The sequence below is a fragment of the Tinamus guttatus genome, unplaced genomic scaffold (assembly GCF_059628265.1).
Source record: "Tinamus guttatus ecotype Peru unplaced genomic scaffold, ASM5962826v1 Tinamus_guttatus_pri_ptg000197l, whole genome shotgun sequence".
Taxonomy (NCBI): domain Eukaryota; kingdom Metazoa; phylum Chordata; class Aves; order Tinamiformes; family Tinamidae; genus Tinamus; species Tinamus guttatus.
In genome coordinates this window covers 4452601-4474291 of record NW_028288731.1, presented here as the reverse complement: position 1 = coordinate 4474291, position 21691 = coordinate 4452601, and the positions used below count along the sequence as shown (strand labels likewise).

The 21691-nt window shown below is 42.9% G+C and overlaps 1 protein-coding gene across 1 annotated transcript; it reads left to right on the top strand.

Annotated features, from left to right (window-relative positions):
• The first annotated feature begins 2533 nt into the window (after positions 1-2533).
• Positions 2534-20838, top strand: ORC2 (origin recognition complex subunit 2). Its single transcript, XM_088523803.1, has 17 exons — positions 2534-2548; positions 2845-3406; positions 6595-6738; positions 7049-7135; positions 8486-8575; positions 9326-9357; positions 10069-10126; positions 11100-11287; positions 11934-12032; positions 13661-13770; positions 15125-15257; positions 15688-15784; positions 16990-17136; positions 17496-17667; positions 17984-18045; positions 18945-19063; positions 19689-20838. The coding sequence occupies exons 1-17, from the start codon at positions 2534-2536 to the stop codon at positions 19773-19775; spliced, it is 2202 nt and encodes a 733-aa protein (XP_088379929.1). The 3' UTR covers positions 19776-20838.
• Positions 20839-21691: the final 853 nt, after the last annotated feature.

Below are 21691 nucleotides of genomic sequence, written 5' to 3'. Positions count from 1 at the left end.
AAATTCTGCAATTCTTTCATGGCCAAAGATTTGCTACCTTGGCTTGTTTAATATAATATTAAATCCATTAGCTTTTTACAATATAGGAATTGTTTGTGAGAACATCCATTTACAGTATAGGAACAGTTTACATAAGAGCAGTAAATATGCTTTTTGTTTTGGTTGTTTAGGGTGATCACAGAACTAAATTTGCAAAACATCAGCCCTTTCTAAGTATAGTAAAAAGAAAGGACATTTTAGCTGTACATGGATTGCATTTTTGGGTTTATTTCAATTTTTCAGTGTGTTAAATGCAGTTTATTTCTAGCACATGGGCCTTAATCTCCCTTAATTATTTAGTTTGTGTTTCCATTGGCAATTGGGTAAACTTGGCTGTAGAAAGCTTTTCTAGAGGCGATTTGGGGAGTGGGGCGAGGTCATGTGTGGGTGTTACTAGTCAATATGTATGTCAGTCAAAATTTTCATGTCACGACCATCTGAAGAGCCAAAGTACTCCCCTGTCTCTTGCCCAGTGATAGAGGACAGTGGGAAGCTGTGTGCAGTTTGGTCCATTGCCAGGTTAGGAAACCAAGCAGTGAATATGTTTTGAAAATCTGGTAGAGTTGGTGATTTCCACATAGTTAATTTAAAATGAAGTCTATGAACATGCTTGCAAACCATCTTATGGTAGCCATTTCGAGTAAACTTGCCTGGTAAATTTGGCAAGCACTAAGGCTTGCATAAAATAAATTAAAAGTTTAGGAGCAAGCTGCAGAAGTCTAAAAGCACCTCACAGCTTCCAGAAATAGATTTGGTGAAAAATTGTCAGAGGCTAAGTCATTATATTCTAAATTTAATTAAAGATGATGGTAAACAGCTTCTGTTTTCATTATTTATTTGCTCTTGAATTTAAAAAAAGAGTGAATGAGGCAAAATAATCTTTCAACTATGTTTTACATCCCAATTTTACCAAAGATTGATTTGTGGGATTGATTTAATTTTTAAAAGTCCATAAATTGTCCTTTCTATCATAATGGTTTGCTAAAATATTACTCTGAGGAGCTGTTCATAGGAAGAGATAGGGTATGAAACTTTGTACAATAAAACTGGCTTATCTTTTAACTTGTGCGTGATGCACAAAGTGATTAGGCCAAGTTTTATTAACTAATTAGTTAATTACTTTGTTGTGAGCTCTTGCTTTATGCCTAGCAGTGAGTAAGATGAAATTTAGCGGAGAATATGTTTGAATTCTGGCAGAACTTTAAAATAAGTTAAGCTCTAGAAAAGATGATTAATCACCCATGAAAACCGTAGTACCAAATTCATGTAGGTTTTTTGCTTCTTCAGAGGGGGAAAAACAGGTTGTCAGGGGCAAGATTTTGGATAGTTGAAGAATATTCTTTGGAAAAGTGTTATTTTGGTGCTTCGTCATGGAATGTTTCTCACAAGGAGGATGATGGATCTGCTGTCCTCCCCAGAACTGACCACAAAAAGGAGAAATTGGTAGGAATGAAGCAACCTGTTCAAAGAGAAACTACCTTTCCCCTAAATTAAGTAGGACTTGGAAATGATACTAATGTAGTTATTGACACTGTTCCTTTTATTCAGGCAGTTTCTATAGCAGTGATAGACTTCAATGTTATTAGTTTATGGGAAAAAAAAATTCAAGTGTTAGAAACTTTGTGGCTTCAAATGTACAGTAGATGTGAGTTAGCAATCACTCAGGATAAACCACTCTTCAAACTATTAATAGTTTGTTAGTGCTGGAGTGTGTATGTGTGTTTGTGTGTCAGTGTTCAACGATTACTTTGAAACAAGACTTCTTACTGTTTTCTTGCAGAAAGTGCATACTTTTGGGGAAGGATATTAATAGCTGGTTATTTATGGAAAGATTCCATGTGATCAAATTAAATTGAGTCACTTTTTTCCATATCAAGGATTCCAGGAAAAAGCTAATAAAGATTTTGAATAATTAAATTAGATAATCTTAATACATTTTAGATTTCCTATGGTAGCTTTTATCTGTTATTTAAGGAAAAAAAAAAAAAAAAAAGCTAAACCAATGTATACCCCATGCTGCATTTTTTAAATTTGTATTTCCTCTACTTGACAGTGAATCTTTTGATTTGTATTGTCCTTGTAACAATACAGGATATGCAGTCAGTTTTACTGGCGGAAAAAAAATCTGCAAGGATTAAAGGTTATTTTCTTACTTTTTCTGTCATACAAAGTTTTTTTCTCGTAACTGAGGATTTTTACTACTTTAGCATTATGTAATCTTATCTCTGTCATAGAGCGAGCATAAGCAGCAAGTAGCCCACTTCTTGTGGACAAATAAATAGGTGACAGAACATGGATTAGTGGTGTTGAATCCCTTTTCACCAGGAAAACCCTGTGTCGGGGTGTGAGCCCCAGACATCAGGGTTTGGTTACTGGTGAAGGACTAAAGCAAATGGGTTTTTAGTAACCCCAACCTCTGCTGTTTGGTGTCCTTTAACCTGGGACCAGGGAAAATCTTCATTGTTAGACCTGAAGATGGCACGTATTGAAGATCATGTTATTGGTGCATGTAAGCCATTATCTTAACTGTCTTACTGAACTGGTTAATGCTGTTGACTGTTGTTGAAATGTGAAATGTAGTTACTTTTGACTTTGTAAATACCTGCCAGAGATGAAATATAATTATTTTAAATCATTGTAAATAGAGATGTATAAAACTAAACAATCTGCAATGCAGAAAAGAATTATATATATATAAATATATATAAATATATAAAGATGTTAAATAAATATCGTGCTGTTTCTGAACAGATACGTACTTTGTCAAGTGTGTGTTTTTACGCTGATTTTCTTGGGCTAGGCTAGCTCGCAGGTGTGGGGGGGAGGTCGAGCCCTCCGCTCCGCCTCTCCTTGGGTGCATCCGCCCCCGCTCTCCCACGGGAATCCCCCCCCGTCGCCCTCTCGAGCTTTCCCCCACACCGGCTGGCGCTGGCCCGGAGCGCGCGCGCTCTCCCCCGGGCGGGGGGCGCTAACGGCAGCGCCGCTGCGTCGCCCCGGCAACGCCGGGCGCGCGCTCCCGCTGGCGGGCGGTGGAACTCCCGCCGGCAGGCGCTGAGGCGGTCGCCGATTGGCCGAGCCCCAAGTCAGTCAGGCCCCGTCGGCGGCGCTCGTTGGCGCAGCGGCGCGCCCGACCCGCCCGTCCCTGCGCACGCCCTCGAGCACGTGAGGCCGCTTCCGCCTCGGGTTGCCGCGGCAGCGGGCGGATTGCGGCGCGTCCGTTACGGCGGTTGGCGCCGCCCCGTGGCGGCGGGGCAGGACGGGGCCCGCGCGCCCGCCATGAGCCACCACGGGGCGAGGGGCGGCGCCGCGTTGGAGGTGAGGTTCGTGCCCGACGAGGACGTCCTGAAGCACATCGCGGAGGACTCAGGTACTGCCGCTCGCTCCCCTTGCAACCCCCGGGCCGCTGAGCTCGCCTCTGCCTCGGCGCGTTTTCCCGCCCGTCTCCCGTGCAGACAGAGCGGCGGCCGTTCCGCCGTGGCAGGTGCCCGCAGATGGAGGTGGTGCGATGTGTCCCCACGCCGGCCTCCTGAGCGGAAAGGCACGTGTGTAACGGCCTGACGGAGGAGGGGGGCGCCCTGGCAGCTTCCCGAGCCCCGAAGACCCTCGCACCACGTTGCCGCAGGTTTCATTTGTTTTAAAAGTAGAACCCGCTGCAGAGATGCTGAAAACTCGTCCGTGCAAGGCCCACAGCATCCTGATCCACTCGAGCTGGCTGTGGGTGCTACTTTTGAGCACAGATCGGAATGGGTAGTCCCCTGGGTGGTTTCTCTTCCACCCTCAATTATTTTTGAGTCGGCTGAAAGTCTCCAGATCTTTTGGACCCTCTCCACTTTCCAGAGGAAGATAGAGGAAATAAAAAGTTGTCCCTTCTGCCCATAATTTGGCACTTAAAAATGACAACAATTTACATATGTGTACCAATACCAGTGCTGACATGTGGTGACAGAAGGATCTGGGCCTCGCAGCCAGCTTTTGGTGTGCCAGGGATGGGGCTGTTACAGGAGGGTCTCGCAGGCCTACAGTCAGATGACTGCTGTGGCCCAGAACAGCTTTAGCTCTTCTTTTAGCTGGACACATTTTGGGTTGTGTTTATGTAGAGTTTAGGACAGCAGGACCCTGGTCTCTAAATGGGTAGCTGCTATTACTACAATAGAATCATAGAATCATAGAATGCTTAGGGTTGGAAGGGGCCTCTAGAGATCATCTAGTCCAACCCCCTGCATAGGCAGGGACACCTAGAGCACGTGGCACAGGACTGCGTCCAAGCGGGTTTTGAAGATCTCCAGAGAAGGAGACTCTACAACCTCTCTGGGCAGCCTGTTCCAGTGCTCTGTCACCCTGACTGTTAAGAAATTTTTCCTTAAGTTCCTATGGAATTTTTGATGTTTCAGTTTCCGGCCATTTCCTCTAGTCCTATCAGTGGCCACCACTGAAAAGAGACCATCCCCGTCCTCTGCACTCCCTCCCTTGAGGTATTTATATACACTGATTAGATCCCCTCTCAGCCTTCTCTTCTCCAGGCTGAACAGGCCCAGCTCCCTCAGCCTCTCCTCATAGGGCAGATGTTCCAGGCCCCTGATCATCCTTGTAGCCCTGCGCTGGACTCTCTCCAGCAGCTCCACATCCCTCTTGTACTGTGGAGCCCAGAACTGGACACAGTACTCCAGATGCGGCCTCACCAGGGCTGAGTAGAGGGGCAGGATCACCTCCCTCGACCTGCTGGAGATGCTCTTCTTAATGCAGCCCAGGATCCCATTGGCCTTCTTGGCCACGAGGGCACCCTGCTGCCTCATGGTCAACTTGTCGTCCACCATGACACCCAGGTCTTTCTCCGCAGAGCTGCTCTCCAGAAGGTCGGTTCCCAGCCTGTCCTGGTGTCTGGGGTTATTCCTCCCCAGATGCAGGACCTTGCACTTGGCCTTGTTGAATTGCATGAGGTTTTTCACCGCCCAGTTGTCCAGTCTGTCCAGGTCCCTCTGGATGGCAGCGCAGCCCTCTGGGGTATCGGCTACTCCTCCCAGTTTGGTATCATCAGCAAACCTGCTGAGGGAGCACTCTGTGCCTTCATCCAGGTCATTGATGAATAAATTGAACAGGACTGGACCAAGGACTGACCCCTGGGAGACCCCGCTAGCTACAGGCCTCCAACTAGACTCTGCACCGCTGATCACCACTCTCTGGGCCCTGCCATCCAGCCAGTTCCTAATCCACCTCACTGTCCACTCATCTATCTCACATTTCTGGAGCTTGCCCAGGAGGATGTTGTGAGGGACGGTGTCAAAAGCCTTGGTGAAGTCGAGATAGACGACATCCACCGCTCTCCCCTCGTCTATCCAGCCGGTCATTTCATCACAGAAGGCTATCAGGTTAGTCAGGCAAGATTTCCCCTTGGTGAATCCATGCTGACTACTCTTGAGCACCTTCTTGTCCTCCATGTGCCTGGAGACAACAGCCAGTATGAGCCGTTCCATCACTTTTCCGGGGACGGAGGTGAGGCTGACTGGCCTGTAGTTGCCTGGGTCCTCCTTCTTGCCTTTTTTGAAGACTGGCGTGACATTGGCCTTCTTCCAGTCTTCCGGCACCTCCCCCGTTCTCCAGGATCTTTCAAAGATGATGGAGAGCGGCTTAGCTATGGCATCTGCCAGCTCCCGCAGCACTCTGGGGTGCATCCCATCAGGGCCCATGGATTTGTGGGTATCGAGGTTCCTTAGGTGCTCTCTGACCCAATCTTCCTCTAGCCAGGGCAAGTCTTCCTCTCCACCAGCTTCTTCTCTTGTCTCTAGGGCCTGGGGCTCTAAAGGGCTGCCCTTGGTAAACACCGAAGCAAAGAAGGCATTGAGCAACTCTGCTTTTTCTGTGTTATTTGTAACCAGGGTGCCCATCCCGTCCACCAGCGGACCCACGTTTTCCCTGATCTTCCTTTTGCTGTTAATGTATTTGAAGAATTTTTTTTTGTTATTTTTAACGTCCCTTGCCAGCTTGCCTTCCAGACGTGTCTTAGCTTTCCTTGTCTCATCTCTGCATTCCCTGACTACGTTCCTGTATTTCTCCCATGGGACCTGTCCTTTTTTCCACATTCTGTATACCGCTGCCTTCTGCTTGAGCCACAAGCTCCTTGCTCATCCACGCAGGTCGCCTGCCCCCTCTGCCTCCCTTCCTACACGCAGGGATGCACTGCTGCTGGGCGTGGAGGAAGTGCCGCTTGAAAACTAACCAGCTCTCTTGGGCCCCTCTGCCTTCTAGAGCTCTAGCCCATGGGATTCTACCGAGGAGGTCTCTGAAGAGGCTAAAGTTGGCCCTCCTGAAGTCCATCGTCGCAAGGCTACTTACAGCCCTGCCTCCTCCTCGTTGAATCCTGAACTCCACCAACTCATGGTCACTGCAGCCGAGGCTACCCCCCACCTTCACATCTCCTACTAGGCCCTCCCTATTTGATAGCACGAGGTCCAGTAGCCCACCTCTCGTCGGCTCCTCCACAACCCGCGTCAAAAAGTTATCGTCGACGATAGAAGTAAGGAAACAGCATGCATTAATAACTCTTGTTTGAAATTCTAGCTTCCAAAGTTCGGAAGGATAAGCCTCCGCTGGCAGTTAGTGTGAAGGGATTTGTGAAGACACTTGAAAATATCTCAGACAATGAAGCTCAGGAGATCCTGGAAGAGAAGTCCTATGTTGCTGTTCTTGGAATACGTGCCCAAGGTGAAGGTAGGGAAGAACCTAACACAGCAGTGACTTTGGGAGATTCCCGCGTTGTACAAGCTCTGCAATTTTGATAAAGTTGCTATTGTTGAGAGGATGGAGAGGGATACTGAGGGCTGGCCTGATCTGACTGTGCTTCTGGTGGAAGGTAGAGGTAGACAATAACAAGCCGGTTTTAAACTATATATATTTTATAATATCTGTTATATAAAGGCTCCTTTAAGCTCAATAGTAAAAGTATTCGTTTTCCCTTGGACTGGGAATAAACCAGTGTTTTTTAAATAACTGTAAGTAACATTTCTTTTCACAGAATCGATGGGAAATGGCTCAGGTGTGGGTGGTGGTGAAGTTTACACATTCCAGACTCCAAAACGCTCTGGCAAAATGGCAGAGCTGGGTATGTTTTCCCCTTTCTGCTTTTATTGTTGCTCTAGCTGCTGTTTTCTTGAGTAGCCCTGTTAACATAATTTGTGCATTCATTTGTGCATTGAGAAGATATATTTGGGTTATTTTAGAAAAACAAGACCAAGGTTAGGACATAGAATCGTTTTGGGGGTTGTGACTCAGGTTGATGTTCTTTTGTGCCTATCAGGACCTTATGACTGGTGTTCTAACTTGATGTTGCTTAAACAGTTTGATCTGGGGGGTCCTGGTCTTATTTTCTATATAGTAAGGCCTTTTCACCATACTTTGGTGAACTTGCATGCAAATAAAAACGCCAAGAAAATGGTGGCTTGCTTATCCTAGTGAATATTGAAAAGTTGGGTATTAATTTGAACAAAGCCATTAATTTGCGCATGCAGAATGAGGTCCTTCAGGTTTGTGTTGTTAGTGAGATGGGTACACCTGACTTACAGTCTAGAGTACTTCTGTCTAGAAGCTGGACTGCTATGTGAAACATTCCTCATCTGGAAAGTAAAACTTGAAATAGCTACAGACTTAGCCAGTGCAATGTTAACAGTATCCTATTAGGCAGTATGGAAAGCCCTTTGGAAAGCTTAAGTTTATCAGCAAAAGAGTATAGCTATGCAGTAGTGGAATTTTGTTATGTATTAGGGCAAAATACTCATAAAGAAGAAAGTTATTAGTTGACCTAATCACAGAGGAGACCTGTTGATGGAACAGAAGCTGAATAGCAGTTAAGAAGTTGAATAGCGCCAAACTTTATGCCCTGACAGTCTAGGCTGTGATTATGGTTTGGAGATGGATAAACAATATGGAAACTGAGCCCAGCAGGTTTGAAAAATAATAGATTGCAACTCATCAGGCAAGTCATACAGTGCGTTTTCTTGAGGGACTGACATCATGTCCAACTTCAGCTTGTGCTAATAAGTAGTAGAAAAAGGTGAACTGAATATGAGAATTAAGTTTCTGAGGGATTGATGTGTTTGCTATATGTGCTGCTCTACCATGTCCAGTCAAACATTTATTAGAACCTAGGTGGGCACATCCAAAGATTGTTCTAATTTGAAGACAGATGATAGCTACAGAAGCAAAGCTACTCTGCCACCTCCTCAGCTATGCCTGTGGAATGAATGAAGAGTTTGGCTTCTGAGAATTATTTTCAAGTTCAATGTTCATCCTCAGGTTTAGGAAAAAGAAGTATCTGGTGCAGTACCTGAACTAGCTGGGAAATGAATACTGAAAAAAAACTGTTTCAACTGTATGATTCCATGGCTGACTAGCCAGAGCTGGGAGTTTTGTGCCTGATGCATGGGACTTCTTCCCTTCATCTCATTTTTTACAGCCTCTGAATTAGCCCGGACACCAGGACAAAGTGAGGTACTTGATCGCGCTGAGTGTCCTGAGAAGACTGTCAAAACCCCCCAAAGCAGCAGTAAGTGCTTTGGGGAAGTGAAGCTGAGTGGCTGGGGGTTATGTTCATGCTTGGGCGGTGAAGCAAACGCTTGGGTGTCAGCTTCTGTTACGCCTGTATGTTCCAGTCAGTGTAACTTTGTAGTAAGCTGCTTTGTGTACATAGCCTCTGCTTCACCTGGGTGGTACATCTTTTACTATTCTGGGAACTTTGGTCTCATCTTTTGCTGTGTCCCTTAACTGATTTCCTGTACCCTAAACCCAAATGTTTACCCTTGAGAGAGTTATGAGGCAGGCTGCTGAGTGAGCATCAAAATGGGTAGGACTGTGTGGGTGTTTGTGTGTAACTTTATACTTTATTATGTAGTATTCAAGTACCCACTGCTGTAAGGAGAGGTACAAGTGGAAGAAGACAGTGCAGATCAGCCTTGGCAAAGGTATCTCACCTGGTGCTCAGAAAGGGAGTTCTGTCTCATGGACAGAAGAACATTCAGCTAAAGCTTTTTCATCTCCACTCCTGCTGGTGGCTTCCCACAGAACTGTGACTAGAAGCAAGTCTGTTTTCTACAGTGATAGCATTGGCTATCTTCATTTTTTTCCTTGCTTATTTCTGGGAAGGTAAGGGTTTCTGCCATAGGACTAATCGGCTAGTGAGCTGATAATCAGGAGCAGTGTATCTTTGGGTAGTTGTTGCCTGTATTCCTAGTAGAGGATCCCGTGCCACTGTTAGAAATATGTGATATTCTGAACAATGCTGGTTCTTGTCTTGCAGAACATTTGAATTCAAACAAAGCGCAGCAGAAGGTGAGTGACTCTTGGTTTTCTCTTTTTTTTTCTTTTTAATTTTCAAAACTTGAACTTACTAGTTACTACAGTACTGGAGAGGAAGGACCTTGAAGAGCCTCACCCACAGTGAGGCTCTCTTAATCAAGGCAGGCAGGGAGTAATTCAACTGAGCCACCAGAGCTATCCTGAATCAGGATTATGGGATTTAGAGTCAATATGCAAATCAGCAGGTTTGACAGCCTAATTACCATAGTTGAAGACTATACCCTTGCCTCACTCAAATGTAAGTGGTTACCAGTCCCTTAATATGCAGTTAAATTCAGAGTTTTCCAGTTTCTCATCAAAGGAAGCTTAATCTTAAAGGTAGCAGTGCTGTTATAACATAAATTCTGCAGTCATGCTGCTGTTTAGTTTCTTATTTCAGTATTGTTTAAAAAAAAAAAAGGCAAAGTGAAATGGGGAGATATTCTAGAGGTTTCGGTTATGGTGGCTCTGAACAAAGTACAGTGAAACAGCTGGTTCTCTAAAGTGGCATAGCATCATACTGGAGGTGGATAAGGCTTTTTCCAGTGTGGGGCTTTAGTATGAAAGAGGCCTGTTAGACACATTGATTTTGAATGCCACATTTACCCCTTGATGAAGCAAGGTTAATGAAGATTATTATCTAAAGGCTGTTTACTATCAAATGTGACTCTTTCTAATATATGGGAGTGTTTTTTGCTGTTACAGAGTAAAAAGAATGAATTTGTGTCCACCACTCCTTACAGACTCAGGAGGAGGCTAGCAGGTAAAGATCAATCTTGGTAGTCAGGTCCCACTGTCACTGGGGAGCTGTGTTTAAGAATGTTTCTCCTGCCCATAAGTTTCTGTTTGACTGTGACTGCTTCATCCTACAGAGACTGTAGAAACATTCTAAGGAAGTTTATTAACTCATTCCTCAAGATATATACCTTTTTTTTTCCCCTCTATAAGAATTACTGTTGAGGAAAGGTGTGGAGGCAATAGAAGCTGGATTACTAAAAATGATCATGAGGCAAAATTGTGAATAATCCTACATATGCTGACACTCAGTAGCTATAGCTTTTAGCCTTTGGGATCTCTGATACTCTTCAGGCTGCAGTCTAGGAGTGAAGGTTATATGGTTATGATGGATCAGCAAATTACTTGAACCTAGTCAAGTTCTAAAACTTTGTATTGATGGTTGCAGTATTCCTGATAAATTATTTCCAAAGACTGGCTGGTTACATGTGTTCAGAATGAATGTAGAGGAGAGTTCTATGCATGATATTTCATGTTTTGTGTCTTGTTTTGTGTTGTGAGAGCATGACTGAGCCAGATTCTGTGCTCTTCAGTCAACATTGTTAACAGAGATCTTTTACAAAACCTTTTTGCAGAGTGTGACCCAGACAGCACACAGTTTGCAGGACTGGCATTTGGGAAAACTCTATTGTAGACATACTAGGAGAAGCAGGGAATTTTGCAGTCCTTGATTAGCCACGTTTCAGAATGGATTTGTGTTTCTCAGTTGGTATCAATGGACAGAGCTTAACATGGTTTTGAATTCAAAAATGGGAAAGAAATGGCCTTGAGTGTTTGCAGTCCTCGTAAGCATAGACTTTACTTTTTTGTTAAGTAGGTTTAGGAATTGTATTCTTGGAAAACCTCCATAGAGAACATATGTGAGAGAGAGGGACTGTGCAAAACACAGTATTCTTTGTAAGAAGTCATTGGTAGCTCTTAACCTTAAATTTATCCTCTAGCTCCGGACACTCCTGTAGAGAGTGAGAGTGAATATTCTGCTTCCTGCTCAGAGGAGGAGGAGGAGGAAGAAGAACAGAAAGAATCTAGTACTGTTGTAGCAGGCCGAAAGACACCAGCAAAAACGAAGGCTGCATCTACACCTCTTCCCAAAAAGTCATTATCCAAAAAAGTGAAGGAGGACAAGATGGTGAGTGTGCAGAAATTACACTCCTGAGCTTGCAAGAATAACTTAATGACAGTAAACTGTCAGTGGCCAGGCCTAAATAAGGGAAGAACTACTAAATTTATTTCAAACCAGACCAGCTGGATTAGCTGTTGCTGTGCCTTCCAGCAGTCCTTGCTGTACCTCCATGGAGCAAGAGTCTGGGAGCTAAACCAGTCTGTATCCTCAGCCACTCCAGAAGGAGAAATTCTAGGATGTCTGTGAGACAGGAGTCATTGCACTGAGAAGTGATGAAGAACTATGCTCCTATTGTACCAGAAGAAGTACACTCACCCTACTTTCTCTTTTAGTGTTTACTTTGCGTCAGACTTTCTTCAGCACCAGGGATCACCATACCCTGCAGAACTGTTGCCTTATTCTCTTCTCTTAGAACCTCTTCCCTCTTTCTCTCTCCAGAGGGCAGCTGTCAGGCTGGGTTAGCTTTGGCAGAGCATTACTATAGAGCATTACTATAGAAAAAATACCATTTTTTTGTAAATAACATCTGGCTGTCTATTCAGCCTTGCTCTGCATATCTTAATTGCCATTTGCACACATGATTGTAGATGCAGAGAGACAAGGTAACTTGATAACAGGGGAGAGTGGCTGATCTTGCTGTCACTTTTTTCAGAGCAACCTGGTGGAGGAATACTTCGAAGCCCACAGTAGTTCCAAAGTGCTCACCTCAGACCGAACACTGCAGAAACTGCAGAAAAGAAGGTTGAATCAGGTACGCTTCATGGTGAACCAGACTGCTCTCAGAGCTTTTAGTTTTATGGGTATAGGTTTTCCCCTCCGAAACTTCCCGGTGTTGCTCTTTTCAGTTTATCTTTGCTGGAGACATTGGTGGTGCTAACTCCGGGTTAGGCAGGGGGTTGGTGGCAAGGAGTTTAAGTATCATGTCTCCTGCTGCTCCTGAGCATGGACAGTGAGAGTGGGCTGTTGCTAATTGGTAGTCCCTGAAACAGTAGGGAAAATGCAGGGACAAAGCACTGCTAGAGTAAGTAGCTGAAAGTTGCAACTGCCAGAAGAGATTAAGGCTGGCTTTTGAAGAAGGAAAAGAAGAAGAAGCAGAGTTGGAGAGCCCTGCATTTAAAAATAACATCAAACCAGCATTTTTGTAAACGAAATGAGTAAGGGGATTACAAGACATCTTGATTGTTTTAGTAGAACATTTGTAGAGAAGATGGAGACATCCATTTTCATCTGCGGGTTACTGGGTAAAGCCCCATGCAGGAGAGGACAGCTCTATATACTGTCACCTTGTTTCTGAAATGCACTTCATTTCAGTTCCTGGGAAACAGGAGCTGTGTATTTCTGGTGGTTAAATTTCTGGACTGCTTTTTTTTCCCATATGCCTCCTTCACAGCTAGTTCCAAGCAAGTGGGTGCACCACGGAGAACCGCTGGGATTGGTGCCTGGGAATCACATAAAATACACATAGTGCCCTCCGATCTGTGACTTTGTTTTTGAACCTGTTTGTGTTTTAAAAGACGGCATATATACAGATTGCCTGGTGCCTGCTGCTGTGTGGAATTACTGCACAGAGAAACATTTGGACTCCTAACAAGTTTTTGCACAACAGCTCTGGAGGGAAATTGGGGTTTTCAGTATTAAATCTACTACTGGCACCAGAGGAGCTGCAGGCTTGGCAGTTCTGTCTCAATGTTTGTCTGAAACATTGCAACTGCCTTTTCTGTTCTTTCGAGGATAAACTGTTTTCTTCCGCAGGGGAGTAGAAAGCAAAGCTGTTAAAATAGGGGGGAGAGAGAGAGAGAAAGGACAGTGTAGACTGATGCCATTTGTCATGCCACATTGCAGCTTGAAATATCAACATTCCAGCACATCTGTAAAGCTGAATTAATCCTTTGCTTCTCAATGGTTTTGAAGGCTGTAAATTATTTCCTTTCTGCTGTACCTCTCTTCAAAGGTGATGTCCGTGAGCATACTCTTGTAGTGACAACCACATGAACCATTGCTAAGCATGTTGACTAGAATCCTTGCTCCTTTGAACAGGGTTGTGGTCTTGATGTCTTCCTGGTGGAATATTCGGTACTGTTAAAGGCTCTGAATATGTCTGTTTCTTTAGAATTAGTATTCCCAGACTCAGCAGAAAGAGGTAAAATATGGTGTGATACTGGCATAAATCTTGGTTCTAGTCCTAGTCTGGATAGCATTTCCCCTAGGAAGTTTACTTGCTCTTTGCTTTGTTTCTTCAAAAACATGAAACATGAGTTGTCAGTGAAACTTGTTCTGATCCATAGCTAGAGAGTATATTAAAGGAGTATTTGTAAGGACTTCAGACATCTGTCCTGTCTTTCCCAGATTTAGAAACAGTCGTCTTATCTCTTAATACAGGAAACATTGCGTGACCTTTTGAAAAAAGCTCCTCTTCCCTTTGCTGCTGAAATTAAAGAGCTAAATCAACAGCATGAGTCCCTGTTTTCCAAGTGGATGCTGCAGTTACAGTAAGTATGAAGTGAGAATCAATGAAGAAGCCAAGTAAACAGATACTGCCAGTAAACTTCCCCTCCTGTCAAGAATCATTTAGAGTTAAGGATGAGTTAAGGAATGATCTTTTCCTTAATTTAGTGCTCATGTTTAAAGTTAGGTGCCATTAATTTAGTCCAATATTTCCTGTACACCAGGTGATCAAAGCAAGATCGCAAAAGAGAGAACTTGAAGGTGAGAAAAATGCTGTTTTTTTTTTTAAAAAAAAAAAAAAAGAAGTTTGCTTTGAGTGTCTATGGTACTAAATGATATAGGAAGTAGAAATTTCAATGCTGTTGGACACCTTAGCAGGAAACCCTTTGTTGTCTGAGTTTGTGTGTTTGTTAGTGGGAAGGAGAAAAAAATAGTCTTCTAAGAAATGAAATAGTGAAATGGAAGGAGAAAGAATAGTCTTCTAGGAAATTAGTGGAGTTGAATAGAGCTGTTAGACACTGAAGTACCTTGGAGAAGAGAAGGCTTCAGCTTTGAAGTTAAATTTTGAGATAGGAGCAGATGTTGATGAGCAGAAAGCCCCTTGGGAGCTTTACAAGAGAGTACAAAGAGGAATTTGCACTCCACGGGGAGTGATGGAGCGTATGAAAAAGATGGTAACCTCAAAAGTCAGAGCCTTGTTGGAGGAGTTCTCTGCGACTCAGATACCTGAGAAAATGGTTTGTGGCTATGTGACAGGATGAAAGGAACAAATCTAGAGGTGCTGCTGAAGTCAGTGATGCCTTACCTTGGTATCATGTCCAGTTCTGGTTCTTGGAGTAGCCTGACAGTCTTTCTGGTCAAGATGGTGCTTTTACACTCCTAGAATAAAGAGGAAGTGTAAGAACAGTGGCAATTTGCTTTGAAACTCAGACTGTGGATGGGATTTGAAACCCACCTTGTAAATGGGTAGTATACACTTGCTTTTTTTTTTTCTTCTTTTATTTGCGGTGACTCATGGTAAATATTCAATGTAGTCATATGGAGAAGGGGGAAATTCAAATGCTAGTCTAGTCATCATTATTTGAAGATATAGCTCTATACAGTCTTAGAGAATTCTTGGTTCATACCATTTTTGTTCCATAGACATTTTGTTAAATTGCAGGCTTCTAGCCTGTCAGAACACTTCATTTGCTAGGATGACACATACTTGATTCCTTGAAGCTGACCTTATTTGTCAGCTGTGAGGTGAAAGGAAGCCTGGAGTTGATGAATTCTCTAGAAACATGACATTTTAAGAGGTAGGATTAGATAGAATCATTTTGCTTAATGAAAACAGGAATGTATGAACCTAAGAGGGATTGTACACTTTGATTTAGTGTATTTGCTCACTTTCTGCAGCTTGGGTTTCAATATCGTGCTCTATGGACTGGGCTCAAAGCGGGATTTGTTAGAGAAGTTTCGTACCTCCCTGCTCCAGGATTCTGTTCACCTTGTGGTTAATGGATATTTCCCCAGCATCACTATAAGATCAGTAAGTATGGTAAAAGCTCATGGGTTTTCTAATCTTCCTATGTTATAAGTACCAAAAAATCAATAACAATATACCAAATAAGTACCAATTCTAGGAAAAGCTCCCTGCAGCCTAGAACTAACAGACTCTTAAATGAAGAGAAGTTCCCATCTCTTTTAAGAGTTGAAAGAAATTAGCCCGTGCGTTTTCCAGGGAGTCATGATTCCTGTCATTGATATTTACTTATCAGTCTAAAGTCTTATTTTATGCCACTGTTTTGAAAAAGGGTAGCAATTTTAGGCTTATGTGGACAGATTTCAAGAATTGATATTAAAAACCAGATTATCTTCCTCATGATAGCCAAAGGCTGTTTCAGATTTTCTGCAACAGGTCAATAAGTACCAGAGCCCTTCCAGAGAAACACCGGTGACTCTGCAATTTTCTACTCCAGATTTTGAACTCCGTCACAGAGGAAGTACTGGAGCATACTGGGACGTTCCGTAGTCCCCTTGATCAACTTGAATTCATCATGAAGAGGTTTAAAGAAGGTAAAATGACTGACCTTATATATTAAAACAGTAGAATCCACTTACAATTAGTTCTTACCTCGCAGTTTTTATATGGACAGTTACAACCTCTTAGTCTATTTTGACAAATATTTGCTTTCTTGAAGTTTATGCTGCTTCTTAAAAAATATGCACCCGGAATACATGTATATATGTCGGCCAGCTGTTACCTCTGTCAGTGTTTCACCTACAGAGCTTTCTGGAAATAGAGGACATGCGTAATGAACAGGCAGGTTAGAAAAGAGTTCAGAAATAAACGATAACCAGCATACAGAGTGCTTGCTGAATTCTCTGTGCATGGATTGTACTGCTTGTGTGTGTGTGTACATACACAAATTCACTTGGGAACCTTAATTGTGCAGGGGATTGTGTTCAAAGATTTGCACTCCATTCTCCATCATTATATTTTGTGTATTTCTGATGGAAGTAGGTGGAAAAGCTGATGAATGACATTCCCCACTTGAATCTGTGTAAGTCAGTCTCATGTGTACTGTACTACAGCTGATTTGATGGGAGTCTCTGAAACCTTCAGTTTCCATTGGTAGTCAAATACGTATTTGCTTTCTGCAAAAAACTGGCCACTCCTCCAGGGTTGCTTCAGGGCTCAGCAAGCAGCGCTTCCCTGGGGATAACTAAGAGCAGGAGCAAGCTACATGGGCACTTTTTAGGAGTACAGTTTATGTTATCCATGTTAAAAATCTTTTTAACTTCCTCTGAGGGCTCACTGGGAAAAAAAAATTAATGAAGTCAATATACTTTGGATCAAATCCCGAATAGGAAGTATGTTTTCAGGGTGTGAGGAGGAATTTAGAGATTCTAGTCATGTACCTCAAAAACTGCTAAACAAACTGTGCTTAGACTTCCATTTTAAAATACAGTCAAGTGACCTTGAATCCCAAGACTAAAAGGGTGACCAAGGTAATTCCTGGTAAAACATGGAGCAAGTGAAAAGTGGATTATGAGACAAAGTCTTGAGCTGCAGAAAGAACAGTAGTTGTGACGAGAGCTGTAGTACAGTGAATTGAGAGAAAGCCTTTCAGGCTGTGTAAGCAAAGTCATTTGATATTGGAATGATGAAAATAGAGGTGAGCCTGATGAAATATACTTGTCCTAGGCTGCACTGAGTGTTGAAAACCACTTTGTGCACAGTTCCTTTGATCTTTTATTTTTTTTTCCTGACCTTGCAGATTCATCTCTAGAGCTCTATGTCCTCATTCATAACCTGGACAGCCAAATGTTGAGAGGAGAAAGAAGTCAGCAGATCCTTGCACAGTTATCTTCTCTGCCTAGCATTTACCTCATTGCCTCTATCGATCACATCAATGCGCCTCTCAGTGAGTTCCTTTTGGCCTGATGTTCTTTGTAGCAAAAACAAAAGACTTTACATTCTACTCTGGGGCTGCTGAGCATGTTTCACAAGTGTTAACACTTGATGTGTGAAATAGAGTAATGCTGGCTGAAGCAGCTAGAAACAGTGATTAAATGTAGGGACCCTGTTGAATCAAAAGTGTATAAAGACACTGAAAACTGAACACTTCAGGGTTCCAACAGTCTGATTAATTTATATTCCTCAAGAATATATTGCTTCTTCAGCTCCTGCAGTCGAACCAAGTACATTTTAATATTATTTAATACCTGAGAAAAGCTAAATCTCCCAATTTTTTGTGTTTCTTTTCTTCCTCTCTCTGTTTAGTGTGGGATCAGGCAAAGCTAAGCCTCTACAACTGGCTTTGGTATGAAACAACCACATTTAGTCCTTATGTGGAAGAAACATCTTACGAGAACTCACTTTTAGTGCAGCAGTCTGGATCTTTGGCTTTGAGCTCCTTAACACATGTCCTGCGCAGTCTCACTCCCAATGCCAGGTAAGACGCTGTTATACTTAACAGCAGCACCTGTGAGCCTCCAGTCCTTGCTGGATTACTCTGGTCGTCAGGTCTGTATTAGCTCTTAGGCATACACACAGCAGGAGGTAGGCCTTGTCTTTGGAAAACAGTCTTTAAGATAAAACAATATGAGTTGTGTTCTAGGTAATGGATTACTTTAAAGGAGCAGAGTTTGGATAGCTGACTTGAAGTCACTAGCTGCATGTACAAAGTCCCTTCCCCGAGAGGGAAAAATCAGTTAATATATTCTAATGTACCTTTTTCTTTTGATTCCCTCTTTCTTCCTCACACTTAGGGGGATATTCAGATTGCTTGCACAGTACCAGCTGGAGAACAAGGACAACCCATCTTATCCAGGTACCTAAGCAGCTTTTCTTTTCCGCTTGGGGCGGCCTCACTGCCAGCCCAGTCATAGTGGACACTGGTTTCTGTTACCTGGGTTGCATCATCAGCAACAGAAGTGCTGTGACTGCTGGCTCAGTCACAAAATAAAAATATAGGAAGAATCTGAATTTGCATAGCTCTAGTACTTACAGGACCAGGAAAAGACAGGAATTTCTGTTCCCGTTCTGCTCCTAAGTGATTTCTTTTTTTGTGTGTCTGAGAAATCTAGGATATGCAAACAGTTATATCACTGCTATGAGCAATAGCTGTAAGCAGTTTTTGCAGGTGACATAAGCAACATTTAATTGTAAAGAAAGATGAAAGTAAAACAGGCTGGAAATTGAGAGAGAATCGCCATGTTTAGAAGAGACTTAAATGTTCTATTAGGCAAATAGGGTGGCAGTAACTTTAATCAACTTTTATGTGAATTTCTGAAATACTGGCTTAGTTGTGTACTTGAAGGAAGCGGTGATGTTGTTGCATCCATTATGGTCTTAAGCCAAAGCAGGATTTGCAGGTAAAGGTCATATCCATTGTTAGATGTGGAAAGCTGTTAGGGTCTGCAAGCACTCAGACCTCAGCGAAGTTTTGTGTATCTTTGAAATAAGGCCACTGTACTTGCGCATGAAGTACAGATCAGAACTTTGTTTTGAATTTGTGATCAACTTGAAATGCAGCAGTTTTTCTGTATCTCACTTGATTTTTCTAAATCTGCATTCCCTCCTATCCTGCTGAACACTTGCCAGACAGTGCTTTCCTGATGCAAGAGATGGGAGAAGATGGATGCTTTTTGAATAGTCCTGGGAGGAAAGCAGTGAATGTTCAGAGTCTGACCACTTCAGCTTCTTGTTTTCACCTTTTTCTGTCCCTAGGGCTCTCTTTCCAAGACTTCTACCAGCAGTGTCGGGAGGCGTTCCTCGTGAACAGTGACCTGACACTCAGGGCACAGCTGACAGAATTCAGGGACCACAAGCTCATCCGGACCAAACGGGTGAGTTGCAGGAAGAAGAAATGTTACCTCTCTACGTTAGCTATGTTAACCAGAAATCTATTTGCGTGCTACTAAGTATCCCTGAGGCATAAGTCTGCAGCCCCAAGTGAGGTTTCATTGCTTGAAGCACCTGAGCACCAGCAAAGGGATGAAATTCTGTAATGGCAGCTCTTACCCCAGTCTGTGAACTTTCTTTAAATGAAAGCACAACATGGTTCAGGTACCTGGCAGCCTGCAGGGCTTTGTGGAATGTAGCTTCATGAAGAGCTTCGGAAGTGACAAGCTCTGGAGTCTTGTCAGTCTTCTTCCTATAGTTACCTTCATTTGCAGGGTTAAAGAGTGTGGGCTAGCCCTAATAAAGAGGCATTGTATCAGCACTGAATCTGGAAACATGCTGTGGAGGAGCTGTGTAGTGGCAAAATAGCATAGCTTGCCAAAAACTTTGACTCTTCCCTGTGCTTGTGCATTTACAGCATTGCTCTAGTGAAATATTCCTGGTTTTAGCATTGTAGTTGTTCTGAATGCTGGCTGGCTCTCACTCACATTGCAAATGAATTAGTGTTGCAGTGCTACCTAGTGGCTACCTACCCGTGTTAACAGAATGTGTACGTGTGTGTGTTCTCAGGGAGCTGATGGTGTGGAATACTTACTGATTCCTGTAGATGACAGTACCTTGACTGACTTCTTGGAGAAAGAAGATGAAGATGTGTAACGTCTCTGTGTTCCCAAAGCAACTATGGCAACTGCTTTCAAGGGTTGCTGGAGAGGGGCCTGTACTCAGATCTCTCTCCCTCCAAGCCCAAAGCTGCTGGACTACTACAATGTAGTATTTTTCTGATGCTCATTGTTCAGCTACTTCAGGTAGTTTGGAATGATGATTTCTACAAGCAAGGCATCTCTTGCTCTGACTTTGATTTGTCTACTTTGTCTGTTTGCTCAGATGAGGTCTTTTTCATAGCTATGCAGCCAAACTTACAGTAAGGAAAACCTGCTCAGTAAGATTGTGCCTTCTGGTTATTACCTCACCAGACATGAGGGTTTAGTTAGAGCAGTTCACTTGTTAAATGCAAACCACCAGATGGTTAGAGCTTTATTTTATACCAGTGATACAGCTTTTCGTGGCTGAGTGCTTTCCAGGACTCCCAGTATCAATTAGACAAGACTGGCTTCCCGTATGTGAAGAAGCCAAGGTTTACAATGCTGAGAGATCTGTCTTGACTGCACAAGGAAAGGAACCTAGCAGTGGGTTTGGGCTGTTGTGAGTAATTATTAAATTTTGGTAAGAGAACTGAAGGTCACTCTCCAAATCTGTTCCTTTTACAGGAGGACTTAGATAATAGAAATTGTGATGGTCTTGAATCATTGCCTCTGAGTGAGAGTGGGAGGATCCATTTTGTTTCATCTGCTTTACAACTTGATATCCAGGAACGTAAAGAGGCTGTGGAGTTGATTTGTTTATTTTTAAAAAACTTGCTTGCAGATGTGTATTTTTTACATCAGGAATGTTCATTGATTCTGGAGGAGGCTTTAAGTGCCTGTTACAAGAATTTCCTTTTTGTAGCCCCTAGAGGCTGGGAGACTGCTGTAGTTTCACAGCTTTTCTTCACTGTGTTTCTCAGGTATGTGGGAATAAACCCTACAGTTTCATCAACTATAGTCTGCCAGCCAGACTTCAGGGACACTTGAACTCTGTGTGTCTAATATATGGTAGCTGTGTTACAGCTTAATGTTGTAATGGGTCAAATCAATCAAATAAAGTACTTTATTAATTTTCACTAGCTTGTGTTGTCTTTCACAAATCTTTTTATTTTGTAGGAAGACAAATGGTCTTTTGTCAGTTGTGTGCATGTGAAAGTCCCGTTTTCACTGTTACTACCATTTTGTCAAAAGTCTGCAAATCATGCACAGATGATTTCAAACTCACTAGCAGAGATATTTTATGCTGTTTCTTCTAAGGCATGAAAATTAAAAATCGTTTGCCTGACTTTTAATACCAATATATGGCTTTTGAAAAGAAACAAAACATTACCTATAATACTGTTAACTGTATTTCCAGTGTTACCTGGCCTATCCCTCACTGACATAAGCAAGAACTTGGGTTTTGTTTGCATTGAAAACACAAATGTCAAATTGATTCTTCTAATATAAGCCCTAATTAGCCTTGCTGGAGGATCTGGTGAGAAAAGGTGGTCCATGCCAGCAACCATCTCAGCAGGACCCTCCACTTTCATGACCCTAAAATATACTGTAGCTCACATTATCTTTGATGGCACTTGCATTTTTTTCTTATAGGCTGCCAAATGAAAGCTTTACAAAGTGCAACAGATGCTGCCAACCACCACTTACACTACCCTCAGAACCATCTGGGCAGATGGAAGTTAGGTTCAGATTTAAGGAACCAGTATTCTGCCACTGAAAGCGATGTGTTGTTGGAGAAGTTGAAAAGTATCGTAGATAAGAAGCAGCCACTTCCTACTTTGCAGTCCTGTGACTCTCTCCAAGTTCCTGTAAAACTCGGAGTTTTAATTTATAATTTGAATACCTATGGAAAACTCTGTCTAAGGTGCTTACAGATAGTGATGACATTGTCTATTTTCCGTTTTCCATCAAGTTTTCTAGACGTGAAAT

Bases quoted from the DNA above. Each gene is read 5' to 3' on its own strand.
- ORC2 (XM_088523803.1), top strand. The intron at 9,358-10,068 runs GTGAGTGACTCT...TTGCTGTTACAG, and splicing joins CAAACAAAGCGCAGCAGAAG to AGTAAAAAGAATGAATTTGT. The intron at 17,668-17,983 runs GTAAGACGCTGT...CCTCACACTTAG, and splicing joins AGTCTCACTCCCAATGCCAG to GGGGATATTCAGATTGCTTG.